Consider the following 26,329-nt stretch of genomic DNA (forward strand, 5'->3'; position numbering starts at 1 on the left):
ATAGGAATTCCTTAAATGGGTATTCCAGGAAAAAACTTTACTTCTATTAAAAAATATAAATCCTTTCAATAATTATTAGCTGCTGAAGTTGAGTTGTTGTTTTCTGTCTTGCAACAGTGCTCTCTGCTGACATCTCTGCTTGTCTTGGGAACTGCACAGAGTAGAAGAGTTTTGCTATGGGGATTTGCTTCTACACTGGGCGGTTCCCGAGACGTGTCATCAGAGAGCACTTAGACAGAAAAGAACAACTCAACTTCAGAAGCTCATAAGTACTGAAAGGATGAAGATTTTTTAATAGAAGTCATTTACAAATCTGTATAACTTTCAGGAGCCAGTTGAGATTATATATATATATATATATATATATATATATATATATATATATATAAATAAATAAGTTTTTTCCTGGATAACCCCCTTTAAAAGCAGATCTGGTTTGAAAAATCAGCAGAAAGTACATTTTATAGTTTTTCCTCCAGTCTTTAAAAAATGACTGTACTCTCCCTCTCAGTTTGCCACTACCACTCGGTTTCCTCCTAAGGGAAGCGCTGAGAAGATCTCTCTGTCACTCTGTAATTAATCAGTGACCCCAGTGGTCAGCTGCAGTATGTGCAGAAAGAGGCCGCTGAGGCCAGTGAATCCCTGAAGAATGTACGGGGGACATCATTACAGCACTTCTGGCAAGGGAAACCAAAGCGTTTTTTTTCCCCTATGCAATTTTTTAGGATACTGGCAAACCCCTTTAAGCACATCTGAAATACACTATTATCTATCCTAAAGAAAAAAGGAAAAGGATATAATGCCTAAGCCAAAAATCTTCTTTTTCTATGGCAGTCCCAGGGCGGAGGCTCCTCCCTATAGTTTTCCCCACTTCTATTATTTAGAAAGTGCTTAGTGCAAATTAAATAAGCTTCCCCCATGGAATTCACATCAGTGGGGTAACTAGTTATTATAGCCTATTTAGTCAATTGGAGGCTGTAACGTTACCATCAATCCAAAAGTCTCCTTATTTCTAACATTCGATAGCTCATCCTCTTTCATCTATTAGATATAGCGAATACAAACAATGGAGAACAGACGAGCGCAGTAAGCCCCGCCTGAAGCCATTTATGTACTGTATTTTTATCCATCTACAATAACCCTTTCCTTTCCTCTATATAATTCCTTACTACTTCTAATAACCTGACCTCTGCCACTCACCCGGTAATAGTGTGTTATCTCTATGGATTACAGCAGTGGTGCAGTTTTTGTGGCGTTATTCTAATCCTTAGATCTTGTCACATCTGACCTATAAACCACAGGGGTACACAAGCCCTTCCCCTCCTGTCTATGGTGGCTTGTGAAATCCAGAGGTTTTCTGTCCTTGCGTCTCTGGCTGCAGATCCTCCTCGCCGCTCTTCCCTGAAGCCTGATTCTGCTTGGTTTGAAGTTGTTAGGTTTGGATGACTGGATTCAGCATTGAGATTAGAAATAAATAAAATTGCTGGTAGAATGTGCACCATGCCCAATGCTGTGGACAGTCATGTTTTTTAGTCTGCTGTGGTTGTTGGTGAGATTAGAATACAGCAGGTAAATATGCAACATATTGACCAATCCAGGTTAATATGTTGTCACCAGGGTCACCATTACTGGCAATATCACAGCCATTATGACAGTTTTTGTACAAAAAGATACAGCAGACACCAAAAATGACTGATAACAGGGAGCAGTCAATTGTTTACCTATCATAAGGACAGCAGAAATACTCTAGGTAGGGTCTCTTCAAAATATCGTAGCTTGCTGGCAGTGAAAGAGTTGCCAACATCTGCTGCAGATTGGCATGTAGTGATCTACAAGGAGGTGTATCAGCCCTTCACATACGGCGGAGGTTTATGGCGCTGCTTGAGACAACCACGTTCTACACAGTTCAGCAGTGAAGCATCGTGAGGCTCTTGCTCCCTGGGGGGATCCAGGCTTCAGCGGTGAAGGCAGTACTATTGTCGGATCTGCACATTTTCTGCGCTGACAGCACAACTTAGACCTAGCTTCTACCATGATGTGGTTTGGCAGCTGCAACCACAGGCGGCTCCAGGGAAGAGGAGAGTCGTGCTTTTTTCTTGTTCACTCACCAGGTCAACCCCAATAATTACATCTAAACACTCGCTGCACCTAGAGGATGCATAAAAGTAGTCAGGTGTTTGTTATATACTCAATCTGCAACTTTCTAATGCATATCATGCTTACAATCCTGTTAAAATGTATGAGAACTTTTAACGTGCATGTCTGTAAGCAGAAGCAGGACAAGTTCAGGATTTGTTTAGGACTCTAGGGTCCATCCACATCTTGCTTTTCCATGTTATGGGTATAGATTGGCAACCTGTTCAAAGGCATTGGGGTTATCAAATAGAAAAACAGAGATAATTTTTTTTTCAAAAACAGCACCACACCTATACTCAGGATGTGTGTGGTATTAAAACTTGGCTGAATTCACCTTAAAGAGGTACTCCGGTGAATTATTTTTTTTTTTCTTAAATCAACTGATACCAGAAAGTTAAGCAGATCTGTAAATAACTTCTATTTAAAAAATCTTAATCCTTTTAGTACTTATCAGCTGCTACATGCTCCACTGGAAGTTCTTTTCTTTTTGAATTTATTTTCTGTCTGACCACAGTGCTCTCTGCCGACACCTCTGTCCATGTCAGGAACTGTCCAAAGCAGGAGCAAAGCCCCATAGCAAACCTCTCCTGCTCGGGACAGTTGCTGACATGGACAGAGGTGTCAGCAGAGAGCACTGTGATCAGACAGTAATGAAATTCAAAAAGAAAAGAACTTCCTCTGGAAGGATTAAGATTTTTAAATAGAAGTAATTTACAGATATTTTTAACTTTTTGGCTCCAGTTGATTTAAAAAAAATGCAATTGAGCTGCAGTACAGCAAACAGCCTGAGGAAAGGCGTGGTGGTATTTTTTTGTTTGTTTTTTTAAAAAAAGGGGTATTCCAGGAAAAAACTTGTTAAAATTCAGGAAAAAAAAGTGGCTCCAGAAAGTTAAACATATCCTGGATAACCCCTTTAAGTCCCACACAGAGTAACATAGCTATTTGTAAACTACATTCATAATCCATTTAATGGGCACTGTCATTTGTGGTCACTTTGTACTTAATAGTGCAGGCGACCACTAATATTGGTATTAGTGGTTGCCTGGTTGTATTATTAAAAACAAAAACAAAAAAAAAAACCTTTAACCTTTAAAATTAGCTGTAGACTAAATAGGGTGCCACTGCACGTCAATCTGCTGGGCATGACGGAATACCGGAAGTGACTTGCAGGCCCTACGGCTTTAATGCACGTTCTCTCTGGCTGAGCAGCGCACAGCTGTCAGCAATGTAGGTCTGCCATCTCTCCCACAGAGATAACCCTATAGTAAAGTACTAATTACCGTACTACTTATGGGGAATTTAACTTTATGGAAACATGCAGATATGAAAAAGGAGGAGCCTCTCACTTTCCTTAGTGTCTCCAGATCAGAGAAGCTGCCTTCATAGATTGGTTGCATACCATTTAAAGGACATTAACCATTTACAGCATCAACAATTATTTTTTCATGCACACCTTGTAAAACTACCAAAATCAAACAAAACAGAAACAAGGGTGGAAATATGATCGGTTCTGTCATATCTTCCAGAAAATTAAATTACCCTTCACCCATGAGAGCACCAGGAGACATTTAAAGAAACATTTCTATGGTGCAGAGATGTAGATAAGATCCAAAAAGAAGGATATCCCAGACGGCGCTTCTCCTCCCAGGAAAGATGCAATGCAGCAATCCACAGAAAATATAGGTTTATTGCAACATAAGTTTCGAGCCCATGCTGGGCTCTTAGTCAGGCATAATGTTAGACATTGTATAATACATGGTTTAAAAAGATGGTTGAGAACGCTGGGTGCGGGTGGCAGGGGTCATGATGCCATGGCCACGCCCCCTCAATGCAAGTCTATGGGAGGGGGCTTGGCAGCCGCCATGTCCCTTCACATAAGACTTGCACTGAGGGGTCATGGCATGACACCGCGAGGGGTCGTGGCCGTGACGTCACGACCACCCCTGCCCACACCCAAGATATTCAAGCTGTCCTGCAGGCTCAGTGTGAACTATCCGTCAATATTTAAATGAAATAAAACGCTATGGCAGGAGACCCAGGAGGACCCCACTGCTGACACAGAGACATAAAAAAACAAGACTACATTTTGCCAAAATGAACTTGAGTAAGCCAAAATTCTTCTGGGAAAACGTCTTGTGGACAGATGAGACTAAGATAGAGCTTTTTGGTAAAGCACATCTTTCTACTGTTTACCGAAAACAGAATGAGTCCTACAAAGAAAAGAACAAAGTACCTACAGTGAAATATGGCGGAGGTTCAATTATGTTTTGGGGTTGTTTTTCTGCCTCTGGCACTGGGTGCCTTGAATGTGTGCAAGGCATCATGAAATCTGAGGATTACCAATGGATTTTGGGTCGCACTGTACAGCCCAGTGTCAGAAAGCTGGGTTTGCGTCTGAGATCTTTGTTCTTCCAGCAGGACAATGACCCCAAACATACATCAAAAAGCTTCCAGAAATGGATGGCAACAAAGCGCTGGAGAGTTCTGAAGTGGCCAGCAATGAGTCCAGATCTAAATCCCATTGAACACCTGTGGAGAAATCTTAAAATTGCTGTTGGGAAAAGGCGCCCTTACAATAAGAGAGACCTGGAGCAGTATGCAAAGGAAAAGTGGTCCAACATTCCGGCTGAGAGGTGTAAGAAGCTTATTGATGGTTATTAGAAGCAACTGATTTCAGTTATGTTTTTCAAAGGGTGTGCAACCAAATATTAAGTTAAGGGTGCCAATTATTTTGTCTAGAACATTTTTGGAGTTTGGTTAGACATTATGTCCAATTTGCTTCTTTTCCTACCTTTTTTGGTTTATTTCCAAAACACGCAAAGGGAATAAACATGTGTATAGCAAAACATGTGTTACTGCAATCCTTTTCTGTGAGAAATACTTCATTTTCTTGAAAAATTTCAGGGGTGCCAACATTTATGGCCACGACTGTATGTATGCATGCAAAAGCTATCAAATATGCATTGCATGTGTGACTATGTGGTGATTGCATGCATCTAGGGCTGAGCGGTATGACCAAATGTCTGTATCACTGTATATTTGTAACTTTCGGCGGTTCCACAGTAGATAACGGTTCCTCCCCCCACCCCCCCAAAATGAATTATCAGCCCAGCGCTGCACTGTACTACCCCCCCAATAAATTATCAGCCCAGCACTGCCCCATCGGGGTAAATACTCACGTCACCCGCTAGCGCTGCCCTCCTCGTGCTGTTCGTTGCGGGCCGCTGGTGCTGACACTCTATACTGTACAGTATCCCTATGCCTGGGCTGCAAAAGGTAAACAAAATAAACTAACGCATGTTTCGACGTCGGCCTTACGCTGGGGACGGGAACTTCGGACAGCCATCAGCCTTATCACCGCCCGCAGCGATGTTCCGCCTCGGCCGCTGATAGGCTGAGCCCACTGTCATGTAACGAGCTCTGGACGGCTTCTTACATGACAGTGGGCTCAGCCTATCAGCGGCCGAGGCGGAACATCGCTGCGGCCGGTGATAAGCTGATGGCTGTCCGACGTTGCATTCCCTAGGAAGCAGATGAGGCCAGTACCTGACCAACGAGAGATAAGATAAAGTTTATTTTGTTTATTTTTTGCAGCCCGGGCATAGGGATACCACACAGTATAGAGAAGTGGTCTTCAACCTGCCAACCTCCAGATGTTGCAAAACTACAACTCCTAGCATGCATGCTGAGAGTTGTAGTTTTGCAACATCTGGAGGTCCGCAGGTTGAAGACCACTGGTATACAGTGTCAGCACCTGCGGCCGCAACAAAAAGGAGGATGGGGACAGCGCTGGGCTGATAATTAATTGGGGGGGCAGAACAGCGCTTGCGGGCAACATATGATTAGTTCCCCGATATGGGGACAGCGCAGCGCTGGGCTAATTCATTCATTCCCAAGGGGGAGGGGCCAAACCTGTATTGCGGTATGGGTTAAAATTCATATCGTGCAGCACAAAAATGGCGGTATTCGGTATGAACCGGTATACCGCCCAGCCCTATGCGAGTCCATGTGTCATAAATATGCATATCTGTGTCTATGTCAATGGTCTAAGTAGGTGAGGAATGCATTTTAGGGTACGTTCATACATACAGGATCCTGCAAAGATTTGATGCGCAGGATTTGTAACTGCCAATTCGAAGCTGTGCTCAGTCATTTAGTTTACATCCAAATCTGCAGCAGAAAATTCTGTGCATCAAATCCTGCACATCAAATCTGCGTACGTGTGAACGTACCCCAAAAGTGTATTCATGCAAGTCATCATGGAAGGCCGTAGCTAGGGTGTGGAGAGTGAGGCACTGACCATTGATGCAGCGTGAGAGGGAGCAGCGGGCGTCTAACTGGCCCCTTAACAATATTAAACGAGTGGTGATGCATACGTTGCATAGATTTGTACAGGAGGTAGAAGTATCAGCTGTATACAGGACTTTATGCTCCTGTACTATAACACAGTGGTGTTGGCTTATGCCAAAGGCTCCTACAATATCAGGACTGTAGGGTTCTTGTCAACGGGCGTGATGCGGTATCAGTGCTGGAGGTAGACCGCAGATGTTGCACTAAGGGGTAAGAGGAGACTGAGGGTGACATTTAGGGGCAGACTGAGGGGCCAAAAAGCAGGGAAACTTGTATAAAAAAAAAAAAAAAAAAAAAGTATAAATTTTTATCGATAATATTGATTCATCGTTGCAGCACTAATCTCAATAGTAACAGTTCAATTATATACATTTGGAAGAACGAAGTGACAACCCCTCTTGGTGGGTATAATACAGTAGTCTACAATGTGAGCATCATAGTTTAAGGGAACCTGTCATCAGTTTTATGCTGTCCAAACCAAGGGTAGGAAACTGGTGCAGGCAGCGAGATCCTGGGACACTATGAATTACTCTGAGATGTTGTGGCATTACAGAGTAATCATCCGGGACACGGGTAACTACCGTAGTTCTCAGGACGGGTCCCGGCAGCTGCTTTTGCCTGGCAAGCTTGAGTGATGGGTCTCTTTATATGGGTACATTCACACATGAATATTTTGCTGCCTATATTCTGCAGCAGATTTTGCTACCCATTGACTTCAAAGAACACGCATACGATCGTACCCTATCAGTGTATAATCTTTACTTCAGCCCCTGCTCCATGTGTGGAGAAAGGCCTGCAGATTGGCTGCAACATGTGGACCTCACAGTTCAACTGAATGGCACTGTTCAGGCTCACATACCTAAGGGTCTCATTGTTAGCCTAGGACCACCCACCAGCTTGTAGTCAATTGAAAGAGCATAAGCAGCAGTAAAATGACCCGATAAAGCCTGTCAAAAATGTAATAATGAAAAAATTGAGAAATTAATATATAACTTCCCATCATGGATGCAAGTAAGCCTAAGAGTAGAACTCTGACAGGAGTGTTTTTTTTTATTTCTAACTATGCCCATTATGTGGGATATTAAAAATACACATCTATTTACCTCCAGTGCTCCTGCTACGGTCCATCGAAGCGATTGACTTCACGAGCTGCACCGTGATGTGTCATCCACAGAAGCACCAGGGCCCAATGTGTCATACTGCAGCTCAACAAATTACTGGCCACAGCATTGTCCCGCCTCGGCCAGTTACTCAGGAAGACAACTGCATTGATGGACAGAAGCAGAATACCGGAGGCACAATAGGAGCCCTGGAGGTAAGTAGGTGTTTATTTTTTATATCCCACACAATTGTCAAAGTTAGAAAAAAAAAAACCATTATCCCACTGAAGTTTCCCTTGAATAGTTTTTTAATTTTAGACCTGAAACAACAGGTGCTGCCTGGTATATTTTTCTGACAGGAGCGACAAATGAGGAAAAATTAAGTTGTAATGGGTCCTAGATAATAATAACATCCATTTACCTCTCACTAGCAGAGACCTTAAAAATGTTGATAAATTCAAATGCAAAGCATATTATAAAGTTGTTTAAATGATGAAATGCTACAAGCGACTAAATGAGATAGCACTTCAATTCCCAGCAAGCCCTAAGAGAAATGAACCATTGCTCTTGACTTACCCTCCTGTGAAGATCTTGTCAACATACTGCCTGATAAACTCTTTGTGTTCTGCCATTTGCTCATCCCTGGTAGATTCTGTGCTCTGATTGGATGAGAAGGACTCAGAAGATGAGCGCTGTGAGTGGTTCCAGCAGTGGCGGTTAGTTGACGCCATGTCATTGTCGCTGTCAGCTGATTCTGTAGCATCACTCTCAATCTCTTCTCCTCTCTCCCCATTCTCGGGAGCAGTCTCCTCTAGCACCAGGATCTCATCTGTGTCCAGCTTGGGGGGACATGCTGGAAGGACTACAAGGGGTTCAGTATCTAAGTCTATCAGGTTCCCCACTGGGACATCTGGGGTCTCCATGGCTCGTGTCCCTCTTTCCTCTTATTGCTCAGCACCGGGTGGTATGGAGAAACTCTAGGTCCAGGCTGAGACAGTTACCTTTGGGGCCACGTTGTCTGCACACAGCTGTCAATCACAGAGCTGCACAAAATGTAGAGAAATTGCAGGAAGACTGAAGAAAGAGAAAAAGCAAAATTATATATGAAAAAAAAGTTGCTTCTTGAAGCTTTATTATCAATCTGTGCATAAGACACAATGGAGTATTCCAGCCAGATACCCAGATTCCTGAACAGAATGTCTACTCCTATATCCCTTTATTATTAGGCAGACTGCCATTCTGAAGTTTGCTGCAACCACATAGACTGGTTAACACCCATTATTTCCAGAAACACATTCATTCTATAATGTAATTTCTGTTTTGGGGAAACCGGGGTGGCAAGCACATTATAGCCACCATTACAGTTGTATTTTCTACTGAACAGAAAATCTTTATTATGTATGGATATGGAAGAAATACAGGATTGCACAAACTAATCAGTTTTAATCAGGTGTCGGGGGAAGCTAAGGGCAACCCATATGAGCTATGTTATATTGCCATCATCTTGCTTTCCCTGAAATGGATATAACTAAAAAAAAAATATTCAGATTTTTTTTTAATGACCTTCAGAGGATGTTGACTTCCCTAGATACACAGTAAGGGAAGGTAATCCTGGGAAGCCCTGTGATTTCACTCCCCACCATAACAAAATGACTCCCTGGACTGAACAGGTTGTGATCCTCACTTTATTACAGAGTCCGTGACAGAACAAAGCACAAATCCTTCCCAGCACCTTCGCCCACGCAGGCAGATTAGAATCTCAGCCGCTGTGGGTGGACATCACCGGTCTTGCTGTCTACCCGGATCCCCGTTACAAGAGCTCATGAGGCTCAGGGGTCCAGACAATTATCCATGATGCCAAACACAAGAGCTGGCATTGACAAAGAGACATGGCCCTTTAATGAGTCTAAAATAACTGTTTATAAAGCTGTTCACAAAAATGAACTACGATTCAAAGCATGCCTTTCCTTAATATTAACCCATCATGTCCATCTCTACTTAAATACATTTTAATCAATTATAATATAAGTTTGTATCTTAATTTCTCACAGCGTTTAAGCTCTCTGCTTGCGGTTAGTGAATGGGAACATATTAGACCAAATACTTCTCACAGCTAAGGAATTATTACTATTAAATCTATTTTAAACACTCCTATCTGAGCTAAATACTTCAGCAGCAAATCTCTCTCCTGTCCTGATAATTTGTAACAATCTATCAATGCAAGTGAAATGTACATTCTAATCATATGGGGAAATAATAAATCTACCACAGTGGATCTATAGATACAGTACAGTTACAGTATGTCACATACAGAGGCGGCCCTCCCATTAGGCAAGTTGGCGCTGCCTAAGGCCTTGCGCTTGAGAGGGCCTCGCAGCTGCCTAACTCGCCTCCAAAGTGAGTGGCGATGCGTACAACGTACACATCACCACTCTAACGCCTGGTCCGGGACACATATAACTTTAACTACTACAGCCTACAGGGAGTAATTACTTTCAGGGGGACCTACATACAGATGGCACCTACTTACTTGGGACACCTGTGTAAAATGGGAAAGCTTTGGTGAACTCCATTCCCAGGAGGCTTATAGAAGTGCCGGAAAATAATTGCAGTCATACAAAATATTAACACGCTGGGTCCAATTTGGACATGGAGTTATTTTCAGGGGACACAACGTTAAACATTGTTATACGGGCTGTGCACTCACTACTTTGCATTGTAGCAGAGTGTCATTTCTTCAGTGTTGTCACATGAAAAGATATAAAATATTTACAATAATGTAAGGAGTATACTCATTTATGTGAGATACTGTATATGCTTGAAGAGGTAAGTATCACTGGAAACTGGTTAAACGTACACTGTGCAACAAGCGGATGTTAAAATAAAATGAAAAAACAAAAACAAATATTCTAGCACCACACAGATTGTTTTAAAATAGACTGTGTGGGCTAAAAACAAAAACAGACTATACTCTCATCTTACGCTCCTTTCACAATGGACACCGAAAACAACACCTTACTTAAATGTAAGTAAATGTGCACTAGAAACTGGCAATGCCGATTAAATGATGAATGGTGCACAAAGGAGTAATGATGAAGTTAAAATATACAAACTTTATTGACTCTGGTGGGTAAGGTCTGGCACCTTCATCTATTTAGTGGTTTGCTGTATTTTGACTTTGGCATTGTGAACTTATGCTGCTATTATATGGCTCATGTTTATGCATGACCTATTACTTACCTATTGTAGTTTACATCCTGCCATGCATGTTCACTTGCATCAAGCACTTCCAGGACCTTTACCCACCCATTTTGTTGTATTCTGGTGCCTTTATATTCTTATTTCTTATTCTTTCTGCTAATCTTTTCTGTGATTTTATGTATTTTTTCAAGTTTGTACATTTTAAACTTAATCATTACTCCTGTGTGCACCATTCATCATTTCATCGGCGTTGCTCCTTTCACACTATAAAGTCATCCATTTTAAAGATCCGTTAACAAAACTATTAAAAACGGACGTTAAACAGCCGTTAAACAATACCATTATAGTCTATGGGATTTTTACATTATCTGTTTTAACCCGTCATAGCCCGTTATTAATAACGGACGTTATTTTGTGACGGGAGAAAGAACGGAAGAAATAGTACATGCACTATTTCTCCCTTTATCTTCCATCACAAAATAACGTCTGTTATTAATAACGGGCTATGACGGGTTAAAACAGATAATTTAAAAATCCCATAGACTATAATGGCAGGGATGTGGAATTTGTATCGCCCGACGCCCGGGACATGCAGTTCCGGGCACCGGGCAGGTGAATTTTTTAGGCTCTAACCCCTGCTTCGGGCAAGCAGGGCCTGACCTCAAAGCCCCCAACAAGCACGGCAGCGCTCACAGGGGAGTATCGAGGAGGCTCCTGACTCCAGCCTGCTCCATACTCTGCAGCCCCCGGCTGATTTCAGTAGCTGGGGGCCGCCGCTAATAGCCAGCATGTGGCGATCCCGAGCGCCGCGGCTGACTATTAACCCTTTAGATCACCACTGTCAAAGCGGACAGCGGCGTCTAAAGGGACATGTGAATGCTCCCCCCCCCGCAGCGCGATCACAGGAGGGCGATCCACTATAGAGGTAGCCGGAGGGCTTGCCTCTGCTTCCTGGTGTCCATGGCTCTGTCATTGATAGAGCCTGGCTGGACTAGGCTATCAATGGATCGCAGAGCACACAGATCAATGGAGTTCAATAGAACTCTGTTGATCTGTATGAGGAACCTAATGATTACTCCTAAAAATCCCCTGAGGGACTAAAAAAAGTGTAAAAAAAAATGTTTAATAAAAGTTTAAAGGTGTATTCCAGGAATTTTTTTATTTGACTATACTACAGGGGCTGTAAAGTTAGTGTAGTTCATAATATAGTGTCTGTACCTGTGTGTGATGGTTTTCTCACAATTCTTCTGTGATTTTCACCCCAATATTTATTTTTAACAGCATACAAAATGACTGTTGTCTCAGATTTTTCCCAGGTTGAAATGCGGACGAGACCTGACTCACTAGTCAGCTGATGACAGGGAGCCTGTCTGCTTCAATGGGTGGAGGGATCAATCTGCAACGAATTGAACAGCTGTAGGCACCCTGGTTGAAAACCACAGGTATTTTGTTTCAATGGGTGGGGTGGCTGATGTGTGGGAGGGAGGAAAATGGAATTATGGGATTTGTAGTAAAAAAAGAAAAGTAAAACAGGAAATACAAATTCACAAACAGCTAGTCAGTGTTATGGTAATCTCACAACATAACCATTTAGCCCCAAGACAAGCGCAGATCCTTCCTAATCATGTCCATTACTGTCTGCCAGGTACGTACTAAAATCACCTTATGGTGGATAACCCCTTTAAGATACACAATAACCCCTTCCATATTAAAAGTTCAAATCATGCCCTTTTCCTATATAAAAACATGTAAACATAATAAAAATAAACATATTTGGTATCGCTGTGTGCGTAATTGTACAAAGTATTAAAATATAACATTATGTATCCCGTACAGTAAATTACGTCAATGTAAAAAAAAAATACCATACCACAAAATTTCAATTTTTATAATATGCCAGAAAAAAAAGTTAAAAGTTATTAAAAAGTCAGATAAATACCAAAATGGTACCGATACATAAAACAGCCTGGAATGCAAAAAAAAAATTGAAAAAAGCTACAGGGGTCAGAAAATTACAATTAAAAGAAAAATCTAAAAAGTTCAGAATTTTTATTTTTTAATTGGTAAAACATGACGGAAACTATACAAATCTGGTATTGCTGTAATCAGGTCGGTCTAAAGTATCAAATTAACATGTTAGCTCAACCACAAGGTAAATGGCGTAGAAAGGAAAACCACCAAATCTGCAAAATTATCTTTTACTATTTCAATTTCACTTCACCAATGTTTTAGTTTCGGAGAATATGTTATGGAAAAATTAAAAAGGTATCATTATAGTAGTTAGTTATGGCTTTTATAGGGCAAGGAGAAAAAAACCGAGAGTGTAAAAGCTAAAATTGGCCCGGACAAGTGGATTGTCATGAGGGACAAGTGGATTTTGCTAAATTTTAGTCCTGTGGACAAGTAGTTTTTTTAATAAAATTTCCACACCCCTGAACTGGATTTTGTAATGGCCGTTTTGTAATGGTTTTGTTAAAGGATCATTATAACAGATCTTTAAAACGGATAATTCTATAGTGTGAAAGCAGCCTTAAAAGGGGTTGTCCACCATAAGGTGATTTTAGTACGTACCTGGCAGACAGTGATTGACATGCTTAGGAAGGGTCTGTGCTTGTCTCTGGGCTAAATGGCTATGTTGTGAGATTACCATAATACTGTGGCTAGCTTTTTGTGAACTGGTATTTCCTGTTTTAATTTTCTTTTTTTCCTACAAATCCCATAATTCCATTTTCCTCCCTCCCACACATCAGCCACCCCACCCATTGAAACATAAATGAGCTGAATCCATTCAAAAGACCTGTGGTTTTCAATCAGGGTGCCTACAGCTGTTGCATTAGTTGCAGATTGATCCCTCCACCCATTGAAGCAGACAGGCTCCCTGTCATCAGCTGACTAGTGAGTCAGGTCTCGACCGCATTGCAAGTTGGGAAAAATCTGAGACAACAGTCATTTTGTATGCTGTTAAAAATAAATATTGGGGTGAAAATCACATAAGAATTGTGAGAAAACAGTCACACGCAGGTACAGACACTATATTATCAACTACACTAACTCTACAGCCCCTGTAGTATAGTCAAATAAAAAAAAAAATCCTGGAATACCCCTTTTTTGCAGTGTGTCATTCCTACAGCAGATGTCTGCTCATCCAATCACCATTTTAAACAACTGTGTGGCCTCAGAATGTTCACTAAATGGGCACTGTCAGATTCAAAAACTTTTTATATGTTGTACATCTTGGCAAAACATGAACCTTTCTAATATACTTCATAAGAAATCTTTATTTCTTTTTTATAGAAATCATGGCTTATAAAATCATGGCTTTGTCCAAGCTGAAGCACAGGCATGGGCAAAGTCCAGTAAGTGAGGGTGGGCTAGTACTCCTCTGTGCTCTCTCCTGTCTGATAGGACTCCTCTGTGCTCTCTCCTGTCTGGTAGGACTCCTCTGTGCTTTCTCCTGTCTGGTAGGACTCCTCTGGGCTCTCTCCTGCCTGTCTGGTAGGACTCCTCTGGGCTCTCTCCTGCCTGTCTGGTAGGACTCCTCTGGGCTCTCTCCTGTCTGGTAGGACTCCTCTGGGCTCTCTCCTGTCTGGTAGGACTCCTCTGGGCTCTCTCCTGTCTGTCTGGTAGGACTCCTCTGGGCTCTCTCTTGTCTGTCTGGTAGGACTCCTCTGGGCTCTCTCCTGTCTGTCTGGTAGGACTCCTCTGGGCTCTCTCCTGTCTGTCTGGTAGGACTCCTCTGTGCTGTCTCCTGTCTGTCTGGTAGGACTCCTCTGGGCTCTCTCCTGTCTGGTAGGACTCCTCTGGGCTCTCTCCTGTCTGGTAAGACTCCTCTGGGCTCTCTCCGGTCTGTCTGGTAGGACTCCTCTGTGCTGTCTCCTGTCTGTCTAGTAGGACTCCTCTGAGCTGTCTCCTGTCTGTCTAGTAGGACTCCTCTGGGCTGTCTCCTGTCTGTCTGGTAGGACTCCTCTGGGCTGTCTCCTGTCTGTCTGGTAGGACTCCTCTGGGCTCTCCTGTCTGGTAGGACTCCTCTGGTCTCTCTCCGGTCTTACTCCACCCTCACTTACTGTACTTTGTCCATGCCTGTGCTTTAGCTTGGACAAAGCCATGATTTCTATAAAAAAAATTCTTAACATGTTACAGAGACATGTCAACAGTTTTGATAGGTCAGGTCTCAGCGCTAAGATCCCCACCAGTTTTAACAGCTACAAGATTTGACCATACAGTTTTACAGCCGTATATGATAAAGACCACATGGTCGAAACACGTAGCTGTTGAAACTGTTTTACTCCCCCCCTTTTGTATCTTTTAACTAGAGCTTAGAGTGCTGAATTCTTAACGCAGGTACTCAGGAGATGTTGACCCTTTCTGGACCCTGAAATAGACCTCCATCCTGCTAGTCTATAACAGCCGATGCCTATGGAGTTATGTAAACCCTGGCAGAGCGCACCATAAAATGTCGGCGTATCACATGCTCAGAGCTGTCTCCTCCAATTAAAGTTTAGCGTGCAGACAAGTCCTGGAAGCAGAGAAGGGCACAGTGCTCTGTGTTGTTCTCCTTCAGCCATGGCTGCCAGTCTCCCATCATCACAGGCAGATACGGCGGTCTGAAGACATTTAGGAGACAACTGGCTGGAGTGGCGGCTGTGGAGATGAACAGGGGCAGATGCGCTTCATTAGGCTAACACTGGCTTCAGTACATCAATATCCATCTCTGAGCAAGACATGTCAGTGCATAAGAGTGCAGATCATGCACAACATTACAATGTTCCTTTATATTTGCCAACTTTTGAGAAGGGACATTAGGGAGATTCCAAGGATGGGAACCCATTTTTAAAGATCACCATATATAAAGACCCCAGATAATATTCACCATGTATATACAGACCCCATTTACAGAACCCAGACTAGACTTCAAACAGGCAAGATCCTCAGCTTTACTTGAGCCACAATCAGCACGGAGGGGGTCATTGTTCAGAGCTTACCACAAAGAAAATAAATAACATGTCACTTTTGCCCCAATAACAGATGGAAGAACCTAAGAGATCTGGGAACCAGACATTATTGGACAGTTGGAATGTAATTACTCCTTTAATTTACTTTCTGCAAACAGTGCATACAGTGACATTTGTTAACAAGGTTTGGAAACAGCATTTTGTTAGCTCAGCTAAGGTGAGAAATATAGTATATCCCCCAGAACAATAGTTCAACTATAGGGAAGCGTAAAAGTCAACATTGGGGCCTCTATCCCAAGAGGCCCAAATACCTCTTTTCCAGTGCAAGTATAGGGCTATGCAAAGCCGGAATCAATTTTGCTTTGGGACGAAGAAGCTGATATTTACACCAATTGGCAGGCAGAAGGGGGTATACTATGGATCTGCATTCAATCTTCTTAGTAAAGCCAAAGCTGTAGGCAAGGAGATTCTTACAAGTCTCTGCAATTGGCATAAGGAAGAAAACTCACCAACAACAAGGTTGACTAACTCCCTTTGGGCATCGCTGGTCAGTTTTTACCTGTAACCCAAGGGGAAAACTGTAACTTCTGGACCACTTTTCTCACAGGGAAAAGGGCTTTCACAGAGGTTCCTAAAAACACATAGGAAACTAGTTTTACAATTTTGTCTGGTAGGTCAGTTTTTATAGTGCATTACACAGCTGCCAAGACTTAAAGGGGGTACACCAGTGAAAAATTTTTTTTTTTTTTTTTTTTTTTATTAACTCGTGCCGGAAAGTTAAACAGATTTGTAAATTACTTATATTTAAAAATCTTTATTTTCCAGTACTTAGCTGCTGTATGCTCCAGAGGAAGTTCTTTTCTTCTTGGATTTCTTTTCTGTATGACCACAGTTCTCTCTGCTGACACCTCTGTCCATGTCAGGAACTGTCCAGAGCAGGAGAGGTTTGCTATGGGGATTTGCTTGTACTCTAGACAGTTTCTGACATGGACAGAGGTGTCAGCAGAGAGCACTGTGATCAGACACAAAAGAAATTCAAAAATAAAAGAACTTCCTCAGTATACAGCAGCTGATATGTACTGGAAGGATTAAGATTTTTAAACAGAAGTAATTTACAAATCTGTTTAACTATGCCACCAGTTTATTAAAAAAAATAATAATAATAATTCCACCAGAGTAACTCTTTAAAGCAGCTGAACTGACAAATGCTATGTAAGGCATTGTACTAGTCCGAAATGGCTGATAAGAGAAAACGGTTTAGCTCAGAGAAAATGAAGAAGATGGACTGTAGGATTGGTGCCCCTTTAAATGATCTGCCCAAGAAGTCTGCAAAAACTCATGTGCTTTGTCAAGCATGGAAGACTGTTCATGTATGTTCATTCCAAACTGTCTAGGTGACAATGATCAATATACACACCCGACTGCACTACACTACCCTTCCCCACTCCTATATCAGAGATAACCGGCGCAGGGTGACCATCTGCACCAAATAACCGTCAGAGAGTTCCTGAGGCACCTAACAGATCTGGTGACTTGACCTTCATACAGGTTTTATGATAGGACAACCTAGGGCTGGGCGGTATACCGGTTCATACCGAATACCAAAATTTTTGTCCTGCACAATATGAATTTTTTCCCCATTCCGCAATACCAGTTTGGCCCCTCCCCCTCGAGAATTAATTATCAGCCCAGCGCTGCGCTGTACCCAAATCGGGGAACTAATCATGTGTGACCCACGAGCGCTCTTCTGCCTTCCCCAATTAATTATCATCCCAGCGCTGCGCTGTCCCCATCGGGGTAAATACTAACATATCACCCGCAAGCGCTGCCCTCCTCCACCTCCTGTTTGTTGCTGGCCGCCGGCGCTGGCACTCTATACTGTACGCTGTATCCCTATGCCCGGGCTGCAAAACATAAACAAAATAAACGTTAACTCACCTTCCCCGTCCGTCTGGACCAGCTTCCTGTAGACGGGAACGTCGGACAGCCGTCAGCCTATCACCGGCCGCAGTGAGGTTCCGCCTCGGCCGGTGATAGGCTGAGCCCACTGTCATGTAAGAAGCCGACCAGCTTCTTACATGACAGTGGGCTCAGCCTATCACTGGCCGAGGTGGAACTTCGCTGCGGCCGGTGATAGGCTGACGGCTGTCCGACGTTCCCGTCCCCAGGAAGAGTGTAAGGCCGACGTAGGAACGTGTGTTAAAGTTTATTTTGTTTATCTCTTGCAGCCCGGGTATAGGGATACAGGGTACAGTATAGAGTGTCAGCGCCGGCAGCCCGCAAAAAACAGGAGGTGGAGGAGGGCAGCGCTTGCGGGTGTTGTGTGAATATTTACCCCGATGGGGACAGCGCAGCGCTGATTATTAATTTTCGGGGGGGGGGGGGGGGAGGGAAATACCGTTATTTACCGTTACAAAAATACCATGACACACATATTTGGTCATACCGCCCAGCCCTAGGACAACCCATACAGCCCTCTCTGGGAAATGGCACAGATTAACTAATTCTTAAGGCCCTATTACATGTGGTGATTATTAGCCAAACAGACCAATATTGCCCTGTGTAATAGGACAGTTATTGACCAATGAACAAGCAAATGCTTGTTCGGAAGCTGATCATGTTGTTTTGACCAAAAGATTCATCAACTGTCAGCCCCACATTTTCCCCTGTAATGCGCGACCGATGGCAGCAAAGGGCGATTCCTGCATGGTGGGGAGTTGGTTAACTGTTTTTTTCATTTTTTTGTACTGAGAATTTCAGCTAGCATAGAAATCGGAAGTGTCCAATTGCAACTACTTGCACGTCATAGCTAAACAGTGTCACCAAGCAGTAGTCAACCACTGTATAGTCCAGTGTTTCCCAACCAGTGTGCCTCCAGTTGTTGCAAAACTACAACCCCCAGCATGCCCAGACAGCCAAATGCTGTTTAGGCATGCACGGAGTTGAAGATTTGCAACAGCTGGAGGCACACTGGTTTGGAAACACTGGTCTGGTCCATGTACAAAACCGAATGTCTTATGGTGTCTGATCAATGAGAGACGTCTGTGCCATCTCCCAGCATGCGCCGTTCTCCTTTTGATGACAGAAATGAGTCACTGTGGATAAAAGTAGCTCTAGCCGGAAGTGACAAAGGCATAAATTGAGGGAAGCAGCAGGATGACAGAGCTGTGTATGGCAAAAAGGAAGAGAACAGACGGTGAGATAACAACATAGAAAGTCTGGCGTGTACACACCAAGCCTCCTGCCAACACACTACCCCTACAATAGGAAGGGCGACGTCCTAGAGCCAGCCATCCAAATATTTATTATAATGTCACATACCAGCTACTTCTTAATGCTCCTTCACTTTCCTTATACTGATCTTCAGTTATATCTTATACTCCTATGAACATTCTAAGCTTCATTGACATTTGTAAATGGTAAAACTTGAAATGAACCGAGAGTATGCAAAACAGACAGAAATGTATGCAATGCAGCTCTGCCATACAACACCAGGGGTTATGTGGTGTTTATGTGCTTGGAAAAACTGCACCTTCCATAGGGCACCACAAGAGGGCAACATGATATGAAAGCTGCAGTCAGAATTGAGAATGAACCTCTGGATGCAGTTGAAGGGCTATTGCCATCTGGAGATTTACATCACATGCCCTGAATGGGCGCTACAGGAAAAGCACATTTATGTTCCAGCATCGTACATGATACTTATGGTGGTAGAGTAAACATTCAGCAGGTTTCATCTTCCCAACCACAAAAGCCACAACCAAATCAGAGGGGGCCAGAGGGTCACTGATCTTAAGATACATGCAGGTCCCAATACATGGGAACAACACCTATCAGACACTGGTGTCAGAAAAACAGTTTTTGCAGCATTTACACCTACAACGCTTTTTTGGCCTTTTTTCCAAACTTGACGTCTGTTTTTTGAGGTCAGTGGCAGTTTGTGTGTTTTTTTATTCACTCACGACTCTGAACACATGCCACAAAAACTGCAAAAAAAGACTGTGTGAAAGGAGCCTTAAATTCTTTTTTTTTTTTTGCAGTATTCCATTTCCCAGTAGTCTGCTTTCCCTGCTGACCCTAATAAACAAGGGGGGCTCTGGTCCTCATGCCTGGGCACCCCTGAGTGGTAGCTCTCTAATAGAGTGAGTGAGGAATAAGAAAACAGTTGTGTGCAGTTGGAGCAGCACTAAGACCTCATACCAGTTTCTTCATGCACCTCTTGGAGACATTTCCTTGTGTGCACAGTTTTTCTGGTTTTGCAGCTAACACCCCCAATTCCTGACAACTCATCCTCCAATCTGTGGTTATTACACAATTACTGGTTCCATTTCATGCAGGACAAAGGCAGCAGTGGAGAATGCATCTCTACGAGAAGTTGTGCCGGGGGATGTCACCCAACTTGACCGTACTGCTAAATGGCTTTTTTGTGGCCATTTAGCATTATTGCAGTGATTACAGCCTTTATCACCAAATACTCCAACCCCCCCCCCCCCCAACACACACACACACACACACACACACACACACACACACAGCACTTTATAAGAAATCAATTTGTTTTGTCATTTATGAATGTCAAGTAGCAGAGTTACAACCAAAACAGTAACTGGTTTTAACTAACACAGATTAACCAGCTCTCTATGATTCCTGAATGGGATACATAGTATGAAGCAGACTTGGGTTCAAGAGTCTAGGCAAGTTGGAAGGCAACCACCTTGGGATCTGTAATTGTGATCATATTTATAGTCACCAAGCATTCAAGGAATCCCAGATGGTCACTCTATCTTTTAAAACATACAAATTCAAATATCACTGCATAACTAGACAGATGTATCATTCTAGGGTCTGGTCATCAAATCGTGGGGGGAGTTAATGGGGGTATATATTGGTGGTCACTCCTCTCATGGGCCTCAACATGCACTGGTATGAATGGTCTCTCCTAACCTGGGTTGCTCTAAACCAGGGGTTAGCCACCGGTGGTACGCATACCCCTATGGGTATGCCATCGGCTGTGCAGGGGTACGCAATGCGCTGACAAATACCGGCCATGCATTGGTCAGTATTTGTCAGTGCATTGCGGGGAATAGCCGCGGCAGCTCTCAGTAAAATATCATGGCTGTGGCTACTTTACGGGAGCTGTGTGGTTGCTGGGGAGACATGTGACATCCCCTGACATTGCGCAGAGGTGCTGCACAGCGCAGGAGGACGTCACACTTTTGTGCGGCGCCGAAAGGGACTACAGGAACGTAACTCTAGGAGCTGTACCTGAACAAGCCGGGTAATGTAAAAAATAAATAAATAAGTGTATGGGAGGGAGGGATGTGTAGGAGGGATGGGTGGGGGGAGAGAATTAATGGCACAAGGGCATTAAGATGGGGGAGAGAGGGATAATGGCAAAAGGGGATCAGAGGGAGGGGGGAATTATGGCACAAGGGGATTAATCCCCTTGGGCCATTATTTCCCCCTCCCTCTGATCCCCTTTTGTCATTATCACTACCCCCCCCCCTATCTTAATCCCCTTTTGCCATTACCCCCCCCCCCTCCATCTTTATCCCCTTGTACCATAATTCGCCCCTCCCTCTGATCCCCTTTTGCCATATCGGATAATAATGGCACAAGGGGATTAAGATGGAGGGGTGAATAATGGCAAAAGGGGATCATGGCACAAGGGGATAAAGATATAGAGGGGAGAATAATGGCACAAGGGGATTAAAGGGTTACTCTGGCACTTAGACATCTTATCCCCTATCCCTAAGATGCCTGATCACGCCCCCTCCCATAGGTTTGCATTGAGGGGTGACGTCACAATGTTCCATCCCCGTGATCTACAGTAATCAGACCCGGAGCGAACACGCTCCGGGGACTGATTTTAATGGGGTGCTCCGTGCAAGGCATCTTCATTTGGATAGGGGATAAGATGTCCAATCGCCGGAGTACCCCTTTAAGTATCGCATTGGTATAAAGGTAAGCACACTCCTTTTGTCTGCAGATAAGCCTTGCGCGAGGGGTACCCGCGGACATAATTTCAGCCTTTGGGGGTACATTCTCCAAAAAGGTTGAGAACCACTACTCTAAACCCCTCTCTCTGCAGTAGGGCTCAGGTGCATGGATTTTATGATGCTGCAAGTCTCTGCAAACAATGTAACACTGTATAAGTCACCTCAAAAGGCGAGGGCTGTGCCAAGGTAGAACAAGGGGAGGGGGTGAGAGGCTGATCTAAAGATTTGGATGATAATCAGTGAGACAAGAAGGATGGTACCAAAGGGCAGAGACTGCAGCTGAAAGAGACACCATGAGTCACAAGAGAATACCAACAACCTTAAAAATGTTGGTCTAGAATGTGTGGAATCACAGACCATAGTGATGTCGAGACACCTGACTGATGTGGTCTATACCAGTTGTCTGAAACATGTGGCTCTCCAGCGGCTGTAAAATTACAACTCCCAACAAAAATAGTCGGACAATTTCAAAGGCTTGTAAAGAGTTGTAGTTTCACAACAGCTGGCCTGCCACAGGCTGGAACCCGCTGGCCTGGGATACTGGACCATATTATGTCATCAATCTCAGGCCTCCTATGGTGTGGGGATATGCCATCGCTCGGCACGAGCCATAGCATTTCTTGTCCTCCTCCTCCCGTCGCCCTCCCTCTGTCAGAGGATAATTTCATCAGAAGCCAATTATCTTCCTTGTATGTCTGAGGGCTGTGGGAGGTAAAACAGAACACCAGAAGGAAACTGAGACAAACATGAGACACAAACACACACAGACAATGCCAAGCAGAATACATAATATTGGAAAACACAAAAAGATTACACCATAAAAATTACTGGTGGTGTCTGTCCCTGAGTCCAGTGGAAAACAAATGTTTTAAAATCAACTGGTGCCAAAAGTTAAACAGATTTGTAAATGACTTCTATTAAAAAATCTTAATCCCTCCAATAATTATCAGCTGCTGAAGTTGTGTTGTTCTTTTCTGTCTGGCAACAGTGCTCTCAGATGACATCTCTGCTTGTCCCGGGAACTGCACTGAGTAGAAGAGGTTTGCTATGGGGATTTAGTTCTACTCTGGACAGTTCCCGAGACAGGTGTCACCAGAGAGCACTTAGACAGAAAAGAACAACTCAACTTCAGCAGCTCATAAGTACTGAAAGGATTAAGATTTTTTTAATAGAAGGAATTTACACATCTTTTTAACTTTCTGCAGCCAGTTGATATATGAAAAAAAGTTTCATATCCTCATTGAAGGCAATGGGGGCTGCTGCATGGGAATTTCCAAGTGGAACTCTCATTCAGTAGTTTGAAGACTAAAAGAGCTCAGAGTATTTACCACTCAGCTATCCATTGCTATCGCCAATACAGGACTTCTCCAAGGGCACAATGGGCACTAGGTGTGCCTCTGCTTGGATCCTATTTTTCCCTGGTGTCTATTTTTTATTGTGGAATTATGTGCTAATTAAAGCCTGTAGTTATTTTATTATTTGACTAGGTTTTTGTAATCTCCTGGATGAATCAGCGCTCTTTGCTAGGCTTGCTACTTCAGTGAAGGTTCACCACTGTTCCAAGTTTTATTCCATTTGTAAATAATGGCACTTGCTGTGGTTCCCTAGAGTCCCAGAGCCTTATCAATGGATGCTCCACACTGATGGTTCTCAATGACTATATTTGGCATCTATATTTGAAGCTCATGTGAAACATCATGTGCTGCTTTTTGACACCTGCTAGCTGCTTCACATTGCCAGACAGGTTCTACTGAAGAGATACTTCGATAAAATGTTACAACTTGTCCTGCAGGAATCATGCCTGGGTGTGACTGGTGGAATTCAACCTAATTGTCAAGTGAATCTGGTTGACAGGTTGATTTAGCAGCTATACGGGGCACTTACTTTTTCTCATAGGGCTAAACAATATTTTTTTCCTTCAATAAAATAAGTCATTATTTACAAACAGCTATTTAAATGGATACGATCATTAAAAAAAATAAACTTTTGACACGTTGCCCAGACACGTCAACAGTCTTAATCCCATTGGGTCTCACTTCTAAAACCTGCTGCGATCAGTAATTATAAGCCAGGGAAGTCCACTCCCCGGCCAGCCGGGCAACCAATCAGACCTTTTTAATGCATAAACTTTTATAGGGAAAAGGTCAGATTTAATTGGCACTTGGGGAATACCACACTTCCCCGGCTTAGAACTACTGATTTGAGAGGGTTTCAGTGGTTTGGCACTTTACAAAACTTACTATCCCTCTAGAGCAGAGAAAAACATAGAAATGTAACCTATACTTACATAACCCCAGTTGCTCGCAGGAAGAAGAGATGAGATCGGACAAACAGATCATACTGAATGCGAGCTGCAGGGGACCAGGGCTAGGTAAGTATAGTGTTGTATTTTTTGCTGGCCCCAGCAGGATATAAAGTTTTGCAAAATGACAGATAACCCCTGCAAGGTTTAAAGGGGTTCTCCGGTGCTTAGACATCTTATCCCCTATCCAAAGTATAGGGGATAAGATGCCTGATCGCGGGAGTCCCGCCGCTTGGGGACACCCGTGATCATGCACGCGGCACCCTGTTTGTAATCAGTCCCCGGAGCGTGTTCGCTCCGGGTCTGAATACGGCGACTACAGGGCCGGCGGCATGTGACGTCATGCCTCCGCCCCCCAATGCAAGCCTACGGGAGGGGGCGTGATAGCTATCACGCCCCCTCCTGTAGGCTTGCATTGAGGGGCGGAGCGTGAAGTCACACGGGGGCGGAGCCGTGACGTCACAAGCAGCCGGCCCTGTAGTCGCCCGTAATCAGACCCGGAGTGAACACGCTCTGGGGACTGATTACAAACGGGGTGCCGCGTGCATGATCACGGGCATCCCCAGCGGCGGGACTCCCGCGATCAGGCATCTTATCCCCTATCCTTTGGATAAGGGATAAGATGTGTAAGCACCGGAGTACACCTTTAAGAAACCCATACACAAAATTTTAAAAAAAATTGTCGGGTAGAAATTAACTATTAATTTTTCAATCATTTTAGTCAACTGAAGACAGTCTGTCCTCATCTTAAATCAAGTCAGCTGTGACTAAAACTTTTGTCTGGTAGTCCCTAGTCCATAGATCTTTCAAAAAACAACGGGGGAAATTGTAGCATAAAATAGTAACAGATTTTGTGCAAGTCTCTTGGTTGCATAAAAACTTGAGACATTTTCGTAATTACTCTCTCTTGACTCCATCCCTGTACACTTATGCTGTTTGTGCTCAATCAAGGGGCCACGCTTGTTATAAGGCTAGGCTCACATTTCCACTGTGCTCTGACCTGTTCTGGGTCCTTCAGGCTCCTTTTTTTTGGTACTGAATGGCCTCAAAATTGCCGGGAGCACAACTGACACCACTGGGTCCTTTGACTTGTATAGTGCATGCACTATTTTTTTTTCTCTGCTAAACTCCCATCATTACGATGGAGCTGTCGACGGAGCTCAATACAGCGGAGCCCGATGGCAATATGAACGTAGCTTAAAGGGGTACTCCGCCGCACACATCTTATCCCCTCTCCAAAGAATAGGAGATAAGATGTTAGATCGCGGGGGTCCCGCAATCTCCAGGCTGGCACCCCTGTCATTCGGGTCACGGAGCGAACTCTGCTCCATGCCCGATGACTGGAGATGCAGGCCGCCACGCCCCCTCCATTCAAGTGTATGGGAGGAGGCGTGATCTCTCTGTACTAGCCATCACGCCCCCTCCCATAGACCTGAATGGAGGGGGCGTGGCGTGATCCGGACGCCGAAGCTGCCGGCAAGGAGATCACGAGGGTCCCTAGTGGCGGGACCCCCACGATCTAACATCTTATAAGATGTGGGCGGCAGAGTACCCCTTTAAGAAAAGGAGATCTGCTACACTGTAATCACTGAATGCCAAACTTGTTTCTACTTATTTAGAACAAGCAGATATCTACAAAAACATAGCTGTTGAAATACTATACACAGACTGAGGACAAGAAATGTGCTGTTTCTGGATAAAAGCAATTTTTTTTTTTTTTTATCCTGGATGACACATTTGCATTGTGAGCCCCATGTGCAAAATCCGAAACTATGGGAGTTGAACAGAGAAAAAATATACTGCAGGTCTGTTTTTTTTCTCTGCTCAACTCTTGCAAAACAGTGGATACCAGACGAAAACTCAATGGATCCCATTTACAGTGGGGATCAAAAATTGTATTAATGTGCATAAAGAAGCCAAGGAAAGATGGAAAAATCTCCAAAAGGCATCAAATGACAGATTAGACATTCTTACAATATGTCAACAAAAGTTAGATTTTATTTCCATCATTTACACTTTCAAAATAACAGAAAACAAAAAAATGGCGTCTGCAAAAAGTTTGGGCACCCTGCAGAATTTATAGCATGCACTGCCCCTTTTGCAAAGCTGAGACCTGCCGGTGTCATGGATTGTTCTCAATCATCCTCTGGGAAGACCAGGTGATGTCAATCTCAAAGGTTTTAAATGCCCAGACTCATCTGACCTTGCCCCAACAATCAGCACCATGGGTTCTTCTAAGCAGTTGTCTAAAAATCTGAAACTGAAGATAGTTGACGCTCACAAAGCTGG

General features: G+C 43.5%; 1 protein-coding gene across 3 annotated transcripts in view; it reads right to left on the reverse strand.

The window, feature by feature from the left end:
* Nucleotides 1-26,329, reverse strand: part of KIAA0513 (KIAA0513 ortholog) — a 68,758-nt gene that overhangs the window by 37,734 nt on the left and 4,695 nt on the right. For 2 of the 3 annotated variants that reach the window (XM_056525534.1, XM_056525532.1), the window contains exon 2: nt 8,163-8,660. In XM_056525534.1, the coding sequence (XP_056381509.1) occupies nt 8,163-8,509 (347 nt within the window). In that variant the 5' untranslated portion in view covers nt 8,510-8,660. Of the gene's footprint in view, nt 1-8,162; nt 8,661-16,248; nt 16,371-26,329 lie in introns of all 3 variants that reach the window. The other variant, XM_056525533.1, reaches the window with a different exon arrangement.

The sequence above is a fragment of the Hyla sarda genome, chromosome 6, assembly GCF_029499605.1.
Source record: "Hyla sarda isolate aHylSar1 chromosome 6, aHylSar1.hap1, whole genome shotgun sequence".
Classification (NCBI taxonomy): domain Eukaryota; kingdom Metazoa; phylum Chordata; class Amphibia; order Anura; family Hylidae; genus Hyla; species Hyla sarda.